This window comes from Ambystoma mexicanum, chromosome 10 (genome assembly GCF_040938575.1).
Source record: "Ambystoma mexicanum isolate Mex_15411 chromosome 10, UKY_AmexF1_1, whole genome shotgun sequence".
Classification (NCBI taxonomy): Eukaryota; Metazoa; Chordata; class Amphibia; order Caudata; family Ambystomatidae; genus Ambystoma; species Ambystoma mexicanum.
Window position 1 is genome coordinate 1,170,343,843 of NC_090932.1, and position 17,051 is coordinate 1,170,360,893.

Here is a 17,051-nt window from a genome sequence, read left to right on the forward strand (position 1 = left end):
AGGCTTTTCATGGACAATTTTGAAAGTTTTTCTGACAAGAGATTTACCCTTGACAATAGGGACGCAGCACACTGTAGAACCTTTGCTGTATTCATAAGACATTCATAAGGGATGGACTTACTCAGCAAACTGAACACCACAATTACATTTTCGGAGAAAGAGATGGCATGCTCCACACCCGGGATGTGTGGCAGTACTGGTTCAGGCATACTATGCACACATAGCACAATGAGAGGGATACCCGCACACATAGAGATGTCTGTATATGGAGTACACGTGTTGTTAGGATGGTTGCCAGGGATTGAAGGGAAGGTGTTCCGGCTGTGCAGCAAATTATTGTTCAGGCCTCACTGTCCCTCCTCAGTTAGCTCAGGCACACACAGTCTACTGTACTTGGAGGAAGTAGTGGTACACAAAAGACATGATTATACTAGTTATCACTGATGAGAATGGTGCTCAATATTATGTATTGACCCCACACTGACAGTAACAGGAGTAAGTGATACAGAGTTGTTTGCAACAAACCACAAAGAAGGAGGCGAGGTAATGTTCAAACTGAGCCTACGTTGCCCAGTACACATAACAGAAAGGGAAGTGCCCCAGATAACAAAACCGAAAGCACAATATTTACAGGAAGATTTAGAAAAGGTGCCAAAACATGTGTGCACAACAGGACCCATGATGTAGACATACTGAAAGGTGATGGGGCGATACATATGTATGTATAGCAATTTAGAAAGCACAACAAAAACCTGAAGTTGAAAGAAGGAGCACTGTTGCCACAAGTAAAACAGTAACCACTTTTGCAAGAAGCAGATGAGGGTATATACGAGCACTGCCTGCCCTAGGGCAGCAAGGCATAATACAGGTGAGCTCATCACCTTGTAACACAGCTATCTATCTGATTAAGAAAGCAAAGGGAGGAGCGTGGCGTTTCATGCAGGATTTACGACCTTTAAATGACATTATTGAGGCAGAGTATCCATTGGTTCACAACCCCACAATGATGTTTTGCAGCGTTCCCCTGGAGGCACACCATTTCACAGTGGTTGACTTAAAGAACGCCTTTTTCTCCATTGCATTACACCCAGACTCCAGGTATCTCACCGCCTTTACATATCGCGGGGCACAGTTCGAACATACTAGAATTCCTCAGGGGTACTGTGAAGGGCCTAGCATCTTGAACAGAGTGATACAAATGGATTGGAGCAATTTTCAGGTTGCTAGCACATTAATGCAGTACTTTGATTACTTATTGGTGTGCAGCAAGACAGAAGAGGAGTGTAGAGGGGACTCAGTGACACTACTGACTTTGCTAGCAGACAAAGGATACAAAGTGGACAAAGAGAAGTTACAATACTGTCAAAAAGAGGTGGTGTACTTGGGTCAGATTGTGTCAGCAGATGGGAGAAAAATAACACCAGAAAGAGTAGAGGCCATACACAAGAATCCACAAACAAAAACATTGAAAGAGATGCAGCAGTGTTTGGGCTTGTGAAGCTATTGCAGAGCATGGGTCTTTGATTACTCCACATACACTAGGCCATTGGTGCAAGCACTAAAGGAAACACAGAAAAACAAAACACACATAAAATGGCCAGCTGAGATGGGCGCTAAAGCACGAGTTAGCACATGCACCAGTGTTAGCAACTCCCGATTACAAAGAAAAGTTTCACCTGTTTTCACATTCAGGTGGAAACGGGATGACAGCAGTACTGACGCAGAAAAAGGGACAGGGACACAAGCCACTTGCATATTATGGTGGGTCACTGAGTACCGTGATGCAGGGACATTTCCCATGTGAGCAGGCACTTGCTGCTGCTACATTTGCTATTGAGAAGGCGTCCACAATAACCATGGGGTGTCCAGTAGTTTTGAACATGGAACATGCATTTTTTGTCGTACTGGAGAAAACAAAATCAACACTGACAACTCAGGTCTTCAGGGCACAAGGTAATACTAACCAACCCAGCAATAGAAGTGGTGAGGTGCAGGACAATAAAGCCAACAGAGTTCATTGTAGAGAAAGTAGAGAAAGGGGATTATGTACATGACTAGCATGTATCGACAGGAGCAAAGGTAACCCGGTAGTTAAGGAAGAAGTAATTGAAGGGGGGACATGATTTTCATTGACAGGAGTTTCAGCATTAATTAGACCACGGGGCAAAGGCATTCAGGGTGCGCAGTGATGGGGTATGGATGAGGAGTACTCAAAGGGGAGGAGTTGATAGTGTACCCACAGACACAACTACCAAACCATTACTCTGCACAAGCAGCAGAGGTAGTGGCCTTGATTGAAGCACTAAATATGTCAGAGGGCCAAGCAGTGAACATATTCTCAGATTCAGCCTATGTCACCTCTACAGTGCACTCAGGATTGGCAAGGCGGGAAAGGAGAGGGTTTGTGATGGCACTCCCGTTCAGCATGCAGCATTACTGAGTGAACTACTAGAAATGTTACCGCTCCCAGTAGAGTTAGCATTAATAAAGTGCAAAGCCCATGCAAGATTTCATCTCACTAGGAAACAAAAGGGCAGACAATGCAGCAAAAGAAGCAGCACATGTGCCAGAGGGATCACATGTGCAGTTTCCTGGTGAGGAAGAAAAAATACCCTTAATAGCAGTACTGAAAGTGAGCAAAGAGAAAGATGCATTGCCAGAAAGTTTCAATGCGATCCCAATATTGCAGATAATTGAGATGCAGGAAGAAGCATCAAATGCGGGAAAAGAGCTACGGAAAAAGACAGGATTTTCTCTGTCCCCGACTGATTTGGTTTGGCAACATGATAGCACAGGAAAGGTTGTCATGCCAAAGAAATGGTTACAAGTGGCATTGGAACCGCTTGTCTATCCTACCCATGTATCAAAAGAGCATGGGGCTGCAGGGATAAAAGAAGACTGGTTTGTGCCAAATCTGTATGAATGTGTTTCTGAATACGTGAGTACCTGCATGATCTGCCAAAAGTTTCTGCCAGGTCACACATTGAGAGTTGTACTGGGAACATTGCTGCGATCGGAAGATTTGTTCTGATAATGGGCAGTACTTTGCCAACGGTTTGATAAAGGAAGTAACAACACTCCTGGGGATAAAGCATAAACTATGAACGGTTTACCATCCTCACGCAAACGGTTTCGTAGAGAAGGTTAACGGACTGCTGAAAATGTTATCAGCTAAGCTTATGCCAATGCTTGAAAAATCATAGGTGCACTGCTTGCATCTTGCTTTGTTTGCGCTAAGAAACACGCTTGGGGAGATCATCATTTGACTTCCCATGAGATTGTTACAGGGCGGATAATGCATGTGCCAATTGCGCCATCTCTGACGTTCACTCTTCCTCTGCTATTCTGGGGTTGGGGGGGGATTGACACCAATCTTAATGAATTTACCAAGTCCCTAAACCATGGGCCTCATTACGAGTCTAGCAGTAACCCTGCCGGTGCTACCGGCCGGTTGCCACTGGACTCATCAAATTTTATCGGCGCCTGACTTCCCAGTGCCGTGAAGCGTCTGCCTACCGTGGCCGCTGCGGCATAGAGGCCACGGCAGACAAACACATAGTTTGCCGGTCCGGAAACAAGGGTGGTGGTGAGCTTACCAGCACTCTTGTTTCTGGACCGGCAAACTTGTAATGAGGCTGTATATCTCCTTGCAGAGGGGGCCGAAAAGCCAATGTGGACAATCAGGTGATCGAAACAAAACTTTACCACCAGCAACACTTCTTTTTCCGAGTGACCCTGAGCTTGTTCAGAACCATGTAAGGAAGTGGAAAGAGGAGCGCTTCACTGGTCTACATCATCTATTCAACACCAACTGCAGTGTAAATAGAGGGACAACACAGATGAATCCACATAGCTGACGTTTGCAAAGACAAGAGCACCGCCTCCCAAAGCGCAACATAATGGAAAGTATAACAGAACTTTCTTTTCACTTCCTAACTGCCCTTAGAATTCATAAAAAGCCAGCAAAGGAGGGTGTTGAAGAAGATTATAATGAAAAATGTGCGGCAAAGAAAAAGACATTTTCAGGTTTTTGGAGCATAATGATGTTAATATGTTTAGTATAGTTGTAATGCTTTGTTTTAATTGTTTTTTTAAAGAAAAAAAGTGAAAAACAATGGAATGCAAAAAGAAGAATGGGAAAGAGAAATGTGCTGAATGGGACAGGCTTTCACCATGGCACTGAGGAAGAGCATAGTTCATTAACAGGCAATATCTGGTATGATGAAATGATGCATGTGGGAAGAGGGAGAGTAAATGGCACATGCTACCTGTGCTCTCTCATTCCACACATAGTTGGAATGTCCAAAGTTCTCCTGCCCCAAGATGTGTCCCATGAGGAGGCAGGATGCCTAATTCACCTGTCTCTCTGTAGATCTCAAAGTTTATTCCAGGGGGAAAAAGTAGCAGTTCACTGGGTGGATGAAGGGGAAAATGTATATGAAGACAACTATGTCAAATTAAGACAAATGCTTCAAAATCAGAAAACCAGGCATTAGATAATCGAGTATGTCACTGAAGACCCAAACGAGGAGAAATTACAAATAAGAGATAAAAAAAAGATTAAAATGCACAAATGAAGAAGGGCAAAGTCATCCCTGGTGTCACACAAGGCCACTGATGAGAACAGAAGGAGCAGTTTGGTATGGGGACAAATGGGAGGGGGGGAATAATGCAGTGTCATGCTGAAGGATTGGTCGGCTTTGAGCAAAACATGGTGGCCAAAGTTAATGACAACTGCCAAGCAACTTGGGGAAAGTGTGTTCATGCTTTAACGTGGTTACATGAAAAACATCAACCAGTTCACATAAGGAGTTTTACACAATTCCCTTTGTGTTTCAGGTCAAGGGGGTACATTTTCCTGGGGAATAATTTGGGATACACCAGAGTGATGGAGAATTCAGCGCTGACGCTGGCAACAGCAGCGGTAATGGATATTTGGTGGGCATGCGAATCCAAAGCATATGCCCAGCTTTCGCCTGACTGGAATGGAGTTTGCACTCTCATCACTTTGCAGAGCTCTGCACTTGTGGTGTCCCAAAATAGCAGTGCCATGAAGATTGCACTGCAAGAAAATATGGTGCAACAAAATGAGCAGTGAAAAAATACAGAGAAGGAGGAAACTGGAAAACAATTATTTCGTAAGGAAGAGCACAGAGAACATGGCAGCTATCCCAGATGAGTACCGACTATTTTCCATGGCTGCCACCTTTTTTTACTTTTTTGTTGCTTTCAGGGGTGCAGGCTGCAGCAAATTCAAAATGTCTACAGCTGACTTGTTAGGAGTCATTGCAGCTGGCTAAATCAACAGCAAAAGGTTTAAACGTGATTAAAGAGGAGATGAGGGCCTTGCGCTTGGTGGCCCTTCAAAACAGATTTGTTCTGGACCTCCTAACAGCCATCAAAGGAGGTGTCTGTGCACGATTTGGGACAAGCTGCTGCACAGCGTTGCCTCTAAGTGCAGCTATATAAGAGATACGGACACTCCAGGGAAAGATGACAAGCGAGGTCAATGGAGTGCAAGCAAAAGATTGGCTGGACAGAGAATTTGCATGTTTACCCACCTGGCTTAACAGATTGTTTCAAGTGACTGTCTCCATGCTAGTGCTCATTCGCATCACCTTCTGCATATTTAAGAACATTTTAAAAGTATATTTTAACAAACAAAAAGGACACTTGATGTTGCCCTTGAGTGTAGACAAAACTAGTTTTGAAATGAAGGGTAGAAACAAAATAGTGGGGAAGGATGAAGAGGAGGATCCTGATGGATGGGTTTTTACACAGCCTGCAGATGTTGACAATTATAAAGAATTCTGCAGTCAATGCCTAAAGGATGGGACAGGGTGTGTATGGGTGAGGGAAGATTTAAACGGTTAGGAAGAAACTGAGCGAGACATGACATGGTTGGAGAAAATTTGGATACATAAAGATGAAGTAGCTAAAAAGGAACGGGAGGCCCAAAAAGATTTAGTTATTAATAAATTAATGAAAGGGGGGAATAATGTAATAAAGATACAAGTTCAACGTGGTAAAACTGAATGCACATATCAGCTGCAAGAGTAGCACTGTAAAAGGGGACAGGGCTTGTTCTCATATCTGTGAAATAAAATCCTTAATCCTTAATAAAACAAATCCATAAATACAGGAGCACAAGTAAGTATAAGCAAACTTAGTGGCAAAATGAAAATGTGGTAACTAGGCCTTAAAAACGTACTTTTGCTTTAAACGTGTTAGCATTTTATGCGTGGCAAAGGCCGCTGTGGCTGGTGATTTACTAAAGAGTCTGCGATCCCAGGCCAGCGCTGGTAGGAGAACACAGTGGTTGTAATTTTTCGAGGTCACAGATTAGAGCTCAAAGATTTTGCCAACGAATAAGCAATGCATGACCATTTTATCATTCAAAATCATTTATGAAATACAATGTTCTAATGAAGACGAAAAGCACCTTGGCCGTTTCAAATTGCCCCATAGGACATCTTCCCTGGGAAACGGGTTTGAGTGTTCCCGATATGCAACAATTGTATGGTAGTATGTCTGTGCTTCAAAACTCTGAAGGTGTCATGGTCGAGGGCCATCCCCATGGGAATCAGGATGAGGCGACCAAGGCAGTTCAATAAAGTTCCGCTGGTCGTCTCAAATGTTTCAATGACTTAACTTTGTGTTGTGGGAAGTGGGGGTGGATTGTGATTTCACAGGGTATAATTGAGGGTGGTGTGGGAAGGTATGTGGACCCAATGGTCGATCGCAATGTATGTTTTTTATAAGTCCAATCAGTTCTGTGTGGGGAGATTTGGAGATTCATTCATATTGCACGATCGCAAATGCTAATTACTTTGTTGTGTATAAAAGTTCTTAGTTTAGGTGTGTTTCTTTGACAGCGGCTTTTCATGCAGTTCTGTTCCGCGATCTGTTTGAATTTGCTGTCCCAGCTGCGCCTGGGTCCCTGACTAAAACTGCGTTACTTCTTGCATAGGCGCATACTCCTTTTTTGACTACTTTTGTAATTTTTTGGTGAGTTCTACGAGACGACCCCCGATACAGCTGTGACATGATGGCCTTCTCCTCTGCCTTCTCCACCTCTGATTGGGATGGACTTGGCTCTGACACCACATAACCAATTGGCAACAAGGCCACCCCAAGGTTTGGGAATGATGCCCGTGGTTGGGGCGTTAATGCAAACACTTTGGTGGTGTGGGTGACGGAGACGCCAGTGATGATGGCAGTAGTAACAATTGTATGGGAGGAACTGCTTTGCCCGTCGACGAGGTTGTCAACGGTGTCTTCGACAAGGGTATTACAGCCGTAGACGGAGAAGCCATTGACAAGATCCTCGTGGTTGTGGCCGTTGACGTTTTCGTTGATGACGCAGTAGTTGTGGTCTTGGCAGGTGACAGTCTCATCGATTACAAGGTTGATGGGTTCATCGACGGTTGTGGTGAGGTAGTCGTGGCCTCAGGGTAGACAACCTGGAGTGATACTTGGTCATCGACGATGACGGCCATGTCGCCGATTTTGATGACAAGCTTGTTTTCGACATTGGACGCAAAGAGCAGCCAACAGACTTTGACGTGGACTTAGAAGACGCCACCTCCCTGGGAAGATGGAAAAGGCCTTGGCTCTCCTCCTCTGCTGACACCCCTTGGGCAATGACCTTTGGTGAAGACTGGTCCTTGTGCAAGGATCTGGGCTTGTCGCTGGAGGTGTCTTTATGCCACTTCATGCTTGTGGCCTTCATGCGTCCTAGACCTCTTACTAGAGGCGGTTCGCCGAACCGTCCTGCCCCGCCCTAACCAAGCATGACTCTGTACTGAAGCAGAGTCAGAGGCCCCGCCGGTGTCCTCGAGCAACGCAACAAAACTGTGAGGATCCCTCAGCGTCTTGTTGGAGAATGACTGGCAGATTTCGCAGTCCTCAATGAAGGCAGTAGAGGCAGTCGTTGTGGTGATCATCCATGCAGACATTCTTCAGCCCACAGCGGGCACATGCCTTCAACATGCTCTTATTTGTTGATTCCGCCATGAGGTAGGACCAACTGCACAGGTGAAGCCTCGTTGAAGATTACTGGTGGTGGGAATGGTCCACGCAGGTAGCACTGTCACCGCCAACGCTGGTTGTCAAGTAGACATGGAAAAATATATATTTTTGGTGGAAAAGTTGTTACATTCCAATTATATTCGTAGACATGTTGAGGAGATGATTTTTGAGGACTCCCTACACTAACATGCGGTAATAAATGTGAAGATGGCCAACAGGGGAGGAGTTAAGGCAGGTGTTCCTATTGGCTTTAGGCAGTATGATCCAAAATGACTATGATAGAGCACAAAACTGACTGAAAGTTTTCAGTTTAAGTTGAAACTGCTCTGTTACCGAGAATTCCCAGCCTGATGACAGGAAGTATTCACAGCATATGAATCTATGAAAGATCAAATGCTGGAGAAATAGGGATAATGGTGACTGCTCTTAAAATATAAGCAGTTCTGGCAATTCTACTCAAAGGGGTGCACAGCATAAAGAGTATGGAAACTACTGTTGTAGGGTTACATGCAATTCACAACAGATAGAAATGGATTCTGGTGTTGTCGTTTTTTCCAAACATGTATATAATTTTTTGCACCACATAACAAATAGTGAACTGTCTGGTATTGTATGTACATGTCATTACAAACCAAACATCTATTAATATATCTATAAATATATATATATATATATAAAATATATTGGGATTATATAGAACGCCACCCCTTTGATCAATGGTTCCTTGTGGTTCCTGAAGGCAACAGATGTCTACCCAAAGTCTCTTTGGTCTTTACGCCCCGGGTGTTAGAGGAGGTTTTATGTTTCCAGATATACCATTTTTGAGTCCTGAGAAAGTGCACAATGCTTGAAGCACATTCACACATCTGTATCACTTATTATCCTAGCACTTAATCATGGTAAATAAAACAAGTTCAACCTGATGCTCCCATTTTCCTTTTATGCCAAAGTGTGAGTTTAAATGCAATGTATTACCCTTAAAGCGCAAAGACATTTTAAGGTGCTGGTTTTGAGGGCTGACATTTCTGTGCAAGTGCATCTATAATTTCAGACATCAACAAACTGTTATTTAGTCTGAGACTATCTTTACTATTTTTGTGGCCTCTTTGTTGGGCTTCATTAATAACACGTTATTAAGGTGAAGGCATCTGTTATTGTTTGAGGGTTAGCATTCAGACATTATATACAACATTTACTAGCAGGCATCCCGTTAAAGAATAAGGGCGTCTCAGAACATAAATCCCAAGAAGGGAATGGCAGCGAGCAACATCCTGTTACAGTTGTAACCATCAACACTGCATTGAGAACATCCAGTTGTTTCAGGGGCGATAGCCTGGTAGACCAATTCACCTGATGCTGGTGAACCTGGACATTATATTTCAAATGCACTTATACCTGTTTGCTTAGACTGCCCCTAATTCCTTTAGTAATGTATATAATACCTTTCGAGAGGCGTCTGAAACTAGGTCCCTGTGTTTTAAGCATCATTATTTGTGGAAGACGTTGTAAAACCCCTGTTCTAACAATGGGTGGCTGGGTGTTTACACCCTTTACCTGAGGACTCTCTTTACATGTGAGGCTGGGGGGGGCGGGAGAGACTGAAACCAGGGCTGGTTCCACCAAAAAGAGTACTTTAAAGAGCACCTACAACTGCAGCAAAGCTCGAGAGATTTGGCCAACTTGCTGCCCAGGATCACTCTTGAAAATCGGGAGTAGTGAATGGGATCATTGTTCGCTTGCCATTTATTTCTAGCACTAGCACTGGCTGTAGCATTTTCCAAATACTGTTAAATTGTGACCACAAACTTAAGGCCCATTCACACATATGAATGCTCAACATTGGTAGTGGAGCAGCTATCCTGAGCACACGCACAAATACAGTCTCTAAAAGAGATGGATGCATCAGCCACCACCATTGTGACCTAAAAGCACTGAGGCTTGACCGGAATGTGTGTATTGTGCCCCTGCCAAGGGTATCCATACCTTGCTCTGCAAGAGAATAGAAAAGGGCAACAGAAAGGGGAAAGGGCAAAGAGGAGAAAGGTTAAAATGCACATGAAAGGTATGTAGAGGTAAGAAAGGGAATTAGGGATGGGGATGGAGTTTGTGCCAAGTTCAAAGAGCGAACTACCAAATGCTCCTGTAAACAAGCAGATACCTGTGTGGGCAGTTTCTAGTACTTAAAGGTAAGTATCGAAATTAGTCACTGAGTGGTTGCTTGATAGACTTGAAATGTGCTCTGACATACCTTTGATGCGTGGAGGCTTGTTTGACCGTAAGGTGTTACTGCAACCTGAGAGACCCCAGCGAGATAAACCTGAGACTGCCCACCTACCTGCCTGAGTGACAGAGGTCAGAGTGGACTGTGTGAAAGGTGAATGAGGTGGACAGAAATGTGAAGATAGATCATGTGTCAAAACCTCCTATCCGGAGCACACACTCAAATGCATAATCAATAAGAGAGCCACAGTCACTGCTGTTCGTAACAGTGTAATTCACGTTGGTGCAGCTTGACGATCGGCTTGACGTTCTTTCAACGCGCCTCGTCACTCGCCGTCTGGTGCTTTCCTCTAACGACCTAACGGAGGTGGCGGAAGCGGAGTGGAGCGGTGCAGTAGCGGAGAAGGAGCTACCGCTATGGAGAGGATGTGAGGCTTATTCTTTCTGCCCTTCCTATCCTCCCGAGCTCCCGCTGCCTTCGAGAAAGCAAGCGGAGGTAAGAGGAACCGAGGCTACGCGTGTCTCTCCTGGTACTAATGACTGGCAAAAGTGAGGAGTGGCAATAGAGTTATATAATTTGAATCAGTACTGTTTGCTTCACATGCTCTATACGCTGACCTGCTGACAGGGGCACCAGCAATTTAAGAGCACCAGCAACTCAGCGGCCTACCAGGAGGGATATCAGAGATATATTAGAGCCGTACTCATATGAATACGTGTATTGTGTGCCCCTAGTGTTCTTTTGTGTAACCAGCATTCCCTTCCTTCAGGGGCCACAGTAATTCCACAGTTCTCCAGGCGTAGACCTCCTATTGATGTAGACTTGGAGGGAACCCTACAGATACATTTCCCTCCCCTTTCTAATTACTTTCCCCTGTCCTATATTTGCGACAGATATTGGCGCCATCTGACTGCCTTTCCCGGGAGACTGTGCCCAACGCCTTTGATCCTGGTGCTATACTTAAGATATTAATAATCATATTAACAAGCACTTGAATCTCCTATCTGGCAGACTGCAGAAACTACCCTGGATCCCTGAAAGGGGTCCTAGGAGTACTTAATTCAGTGATAAGTCGCCTTACAGCAATAGACTCTCTGACAATAGGGAACAGATCCTTATTACCAGTAGTGCCTGGCTTTGTCTGGTCTAAGGGGCAAGAGGCACACAAACCTGCAGTTCCTAAGGTAGTGTGGCTTTTTAGCCCCTTTTTTTAGCAACTACGCTGCACAGATCTGTGAGTGACCATTAATATAAGCAGTGTCGTAAGTTTAATAATGCTTACAGTCAAGAAGTGCTCTGCTACGAGATATAATTTGCACAACCAGAGGAGCAAGACTTCCACATCTAATATAAATGGATGCAAAGGATCTAAAGCAACACCTGTGGAGAGAGGGGCAATCACTGACTTTTTTCCGCCTCCTGGTACCCCAAATATAATAAGCTCACCGCTACACATGGAAAAAGTGACTGGCAGCCAAAGCATGAATAACACCACAGATGCAGTAGATGTACTAGGAGAAAGCGCTATCGATAACAACTCATTATTGTAACTATGCCTATCTATGCAGAGATCCATGACCCCTCTATTTGGAAGTATGCCCAGCAATCAGATCAACAGCTATCAACATCTGCCTACGGATTCACAACAAGAAATAGCTAACATACTATCTGCCTCTCCCAATCTGGATGTACAATTAGAATTATCGAAAGCAGATAGCACCAGAGAGCATGGGGAAAGTCAAATGACCTTGAGGGACCTCCAATCCTCGGTTGCATCTTTGCAATTTGCTTTAAATATCCTGCTGAAAATGTGCAGGAGGATATTAGAAGTTACCCTTACTTTGCCTGCAGGAAACACAGCTAATAATAGTAACCTGTAGTATGTACAGAAGGAAGGGAACATCTCTCTGCCAGAATGCCCAGAAACAGTAGACCATGATCTAAATACCACTACAAATGTGGATGTATTTTTCTCACGCAAACAGCGACGAATGACCAGAAGAGCGATCGGGAGGAAAAAGCACCAATTGACAACTATAATACTACCTGATACAGTAGAGCAGGAAGAAGAAATATCTATACCTACAGAAGGCAGCACCCCCAAACAGGGACAGAGAAAAGTAAAACGGAAAGTGACCAGAGTGCGTAAAGGTACCATGGGCAAGGAGGGCAAACTGACCAGCTGGCTTATCCTCGACAAGAGTACCACCATACATCCAATTGAAGAGGTGGACTTAAATAAGAATAACGCCTCAAATTCAGCTGAAGAGATGGATATAGAGCCCTCATTCTCTTCTGGTGAGCAGGAGGTGAATCCAGCTCCGAATGTTACAAATACTGACCCAATCAATCTTTCTCAGATTTACATCTTATCCACTCTATTAACCGCATTGCCAGATGATGACAAAGCTAATGCGATATTGCCCAAAGGCGGAAGAACTTGCATTATTAAGAACCTGTATCAGAACAGCCACCATGATTGGATCTCCCGATCAGCGCTGATGACCAGATTACACTCTATTCCACAACTGAGAGTGCTGAGATCGGAGGACTTTGAATTTGTCGAACCACTGAAAGCAAGGAACTCCAACACATCAGCAATTCACTGTAAATTTTTAGCAACAGCTAACCTGTTGTGCAACTTTAAAGCCAGTCTGCGGGAAGTGGATATTGAAGTTGATGCTGACATAACCGATCCACAATGGCCAATGCACGTGCCAAGTACCAAAACTAAAGAAAGTAAGGTGCTGCAGTTACCAAAAGGCAACTCAGTACAGCTAGCAGATGTTCAGAATGTGTTTAAATGGCTAGCTGAGTCTCTGCCGGCATTGTCACTAGCTCAATGAGATAAAAGTTTAGTTACATGGAACTGCCAGGGTTTTAGCCATTTATTATCCGCAGATGGCTCAACCCCCATGTTAGCAGGCCATACCTGCATATGTCTTTAGGAGATGTGGCTTACCTCTCGGGCCCTTTTTAATGGCTACACTATCCATCAGGAATTAGCCAAAAAGGGACCCAGGGGAAGACCATATGGGGGTCTCCTTATTGGAATTTCACATCCATTAAAGTCAACTCGGATCCATTCTAACATGGATGAATTTGTGTTAGCGGTTGAACTAGAACTCCCCAGCAAAGACAAAGTGGACAAAATGTTATTGATCAACCTTTACAATCCACCAGAATCCTCTAGTAGAGATCTTATACAGTAAGCTTGCCACAACCTGCTGATCGACTGGATGATTGACACAGAAAAAAATCTTGTAATAATTGCAGGTGATTTTAACTGCCATATTGTGGGATCTGTGAGCAGAAGCAACAATCCTTCATTAAAGAGGATAGGTATGATGTGGCAACCTGAGGCGAACTCCGAGGGACTACTATGGCTTAACTTTCTTAATACATGGGACTTAGAAATCTTAAATTGCCGAACCAACAGTGACTATTCCAGGGCAACCGACATGGAGCAATGGCAAATCCAGAAGTACTGTTGATTATATTTGTGTTAGCCCCACAATGGCTAAAAGGGTCATCGATATGAGAGCCAATAACAACGACTGAGTGATCACGCCTCACTAACATTATCATTTGATTTTTTATTACAGCATGCTCGACCCAGGCCTATTGGCGATCTGAGAACGAATCATACTTCTTCAAATATTCGTTGGTCTGATAAAAACATCTTGAAAGCAGCTGAAGCCACGATAGACATGAAAAACAGGGGATGTGAAGTCCTCCTACCTATGTCCTGTAACGAGATCGAAGAGTGGATTACATCTTTCTCATACAGTTATGCGACAGCCAATATTAATATGTTAGCCCCAGATGCCAAACCAATTAATGTTTTTGATGCTGAAATTAGAGACGCTAATAGAACATTAAGAGCAGAGCTCAGGAAGCTACGTAAAAATTCCATCACATGGGATAGCTACCAGACCTCAAGCAAGAAGCGTAAAAATGTCTTTAGATCATGGCTTAGACAGAAACGTTATGCAGCTAAATTAGCTAAATGGCAAAAGACAGTCCAGATACTCTGTGCCGGGAACACCTTCTCTATATGGGGCCTAAGACAGGCAAGGGGTGACACGAGTAGTTCCCTCAATTACCCGATTGGGATCAGCCAATGGGAGGAATATTTGAGAAGTCACAATTATAATACTGCGGGACTCTCCCAGGAAATGACAACTTTGGACCGACTTTCTCCCCCATTTGGGGTGACGGCAGAATACTGACTACCATGATAAAAAAGCTCAAAACATCGAGAGCACCTGGGCCTAATGGTCTGGGGAATGTCATACTAAAAAACAATCCGGAGTATTGGGCAGAGGTCCTGAAAATATTATTTGATAAGACTCTACAAGATGGGCTCATCCCGGAATCCTGGCAGACAGCGATTCTGGTCCCGATCTACAAGAGAGGAGACCGGCCAGATCCTTCTAACTATCGTCTTCTCTCCATGCTCGATTGTACGGGCAAATTATTTGCGACATACTTACTCCATGAACTTCAAAAGTGGGTGGATAAGGAGAAGATCCTGGATCGATTCCAATGCGGCTTCAGGAGTGGATATTCTACAGTGCATAATTTAACTGTAATGGACATGCTACGTAACAGAGCCAGAACCTCTGGCAATCCTCCATTGTATGTATAATACATCGACTTCAGGGCGGCTTTCGATTTAGTCCCTAGAGATATGTTGTGGGCCAAACCTGAGACCTTGGGCTGCCCGAAAGGAATACTTTACTATCTTAAGCTATTACACTGCAACACTACAGTCTCTCTGAAATTAGATGCAAAGGGGAATATGACCAACAAGATTGATCAAACTCGTGGCGTAAAGCAAGGCTGCGTTACGGCCCCGATTCTATACAATCTCTTTGTCCACGATATCCCGCAAGTACTGTCAGCAGAACACAATTGTCCCCCTAAGATAGGCCCAGTTTACCGTTCGGTGCTTGCCTATGCCGATGACTTGGTCATCATGGACCACACAGTCAGTGGTCTTCGAAATACTGCAGAGGCACTTTGGACCTATGCCCAAAGAAACGGCTTAATAATCAACCTGGACAAAACCCAGATGATGGTCTTTAATAGCAAGAAGATCGCACGTGTGACTGTTAATATACATGGGACTACAATATTATATACACCCTATTACAGATATCTGGGCATTGAGATAGAGCCTAAAGGGCAATACACTATGTGTAAGCAAGCTCGAATTACGCAAGCAGCACAAATTACTGCCCTGGTACATCGCTTTTCTTCTTCTCATGGCTGTTACACTGTCTGGGCTGCACGACAACTATATCAGCAGGTATTAACTCCCATTATCATCTATGGCCTAGAAGCCTTACAGCTGATAGATCGGGGATGGCTCCAAATACTTGAGGGGAAATTTTGGAAGAAAATACTTGGACTCCCGAATTGTTTACCCATGTCCATTCTTAGATTGGAATTGGGCCTCATTTCATGGAAAGCTCAAGTACTTAGAAAAAGGGCTGAACTTTACGTAAAAATGTCACCTCAATCAGAGAACCCTTTGCTGAATATTATGTACAGTGAAATTAACACATCTTCTACACTCCCATTCATGATAAAACAACTGACTGATTACCTGGGAAAGATTGGCTGGATCACTAGGCCTTCTGGGGATCAAGCCAGTGTATCATGTGCTCTGTCAAAAAAATCTGAGTTGGACGACTGGATTGATAACTTTGCACACCTGGAAGACTTGAAACCGTATAAATTTGTACAACATATGGGATACACCTTTAAGAAGCCATCACCATATCTGTCTCTGTGTCCTTCACCTCGATTGAGACGGTTTATCCTTCTGTTGAGGATTGATCAATTACCGGTATTAGCTATCAGCGGTATTATGAACAATCTCGCAAAACCAGAATGTTTTTGTCGACTCTGCATGACTAGATCCATCACTGAAACTGGTAAACACATTCTTACTAGGTGCCCTACCACGATAAAAACCTATTCAACATGTTACGGGGACTTTATTCACAGAATGGATCATATCAGCAGCAATGACTTTTGGCTAAGGGCGCTTAATGCAACTGGGATGAAACTCTACATTGCAATGTATAATGTGTGGCTGATAGTAGAGAAACAGCTGGATATAACTATATAGATGCTAGTTATTTCTAATTTGTTTTTGTACCAAAGACTTCATTTTTGATCTATTAAGTATCTGTACAAATATTTTGACTACAAGAATTTCATATTTTTAGAATCTGAATGTGTCACAAAAAATACTGTACATAGGCAAACGTAGCATAAAGCTCATGTACTGCTCAAACATCTCTACAATGGAATTTTAATTTTAATTTTCTTTTCTTTTGTTTTTGACATTTTTGGTATAATGTGAAGAGTATTATTTATTTATTATTCTTATTTTTTCTTTTTTCTTTCCTTTGTCTAGTTTATTATCAAATTCAAACAGTTCTAATATAAATATGTTTAATGAAATTATAATAGTATTTACTTTTGTAATTTGTAATAATTTATGTTATGTGAAAAGCTTATGTTAAGCTCTAACACATTAATAAATAAATAAAAATAAGAGAGCCATACGAAAGGCCTTACCTGCTCGATATCACCCATGGAGGGCATGTAGATGGGTGCCACTTTATCTGGACGAAAAAAACTTGTCTCTTTCCTGAGTCTTCTCCTTTCAGTCTCCCTGGTGATTTCTGTGGGTGAGATTCGCTCACTTTCACTCCACTGCAAAACAGAAATAAAAGACCTCAGATTTGGGATTTCCTAGTTTATTATTATCTCCACTGGA

General features: G+C 43.4%; 1 protein-coding gene across 3 annotated transcripts in view; it reads right to left on the reverse strand.

The window, feature by feature from the left end:
* LOC138492131 (uro-adherence factor A-like) overlaps positions 1-17,051 on the reverse strand; it is a 1,977,591-nt gene that overhangs the window by 486,156 nt on the left and 1,474,384 nt on the right. For all 3 annotated transcript variants that reach the window (XM_069619116.1, XM_069619117.1, XM_069619115.1), the window contains one exon: positions 16,850-16,987. In XM_069619116.1, the coding sequence (XP_069475217.1) occupies positions 16,850-16,987 (138 nt within the window). The remainder of the gene's footprint in view (positions 1-16,849; positions 16,988-17,051) is intronic.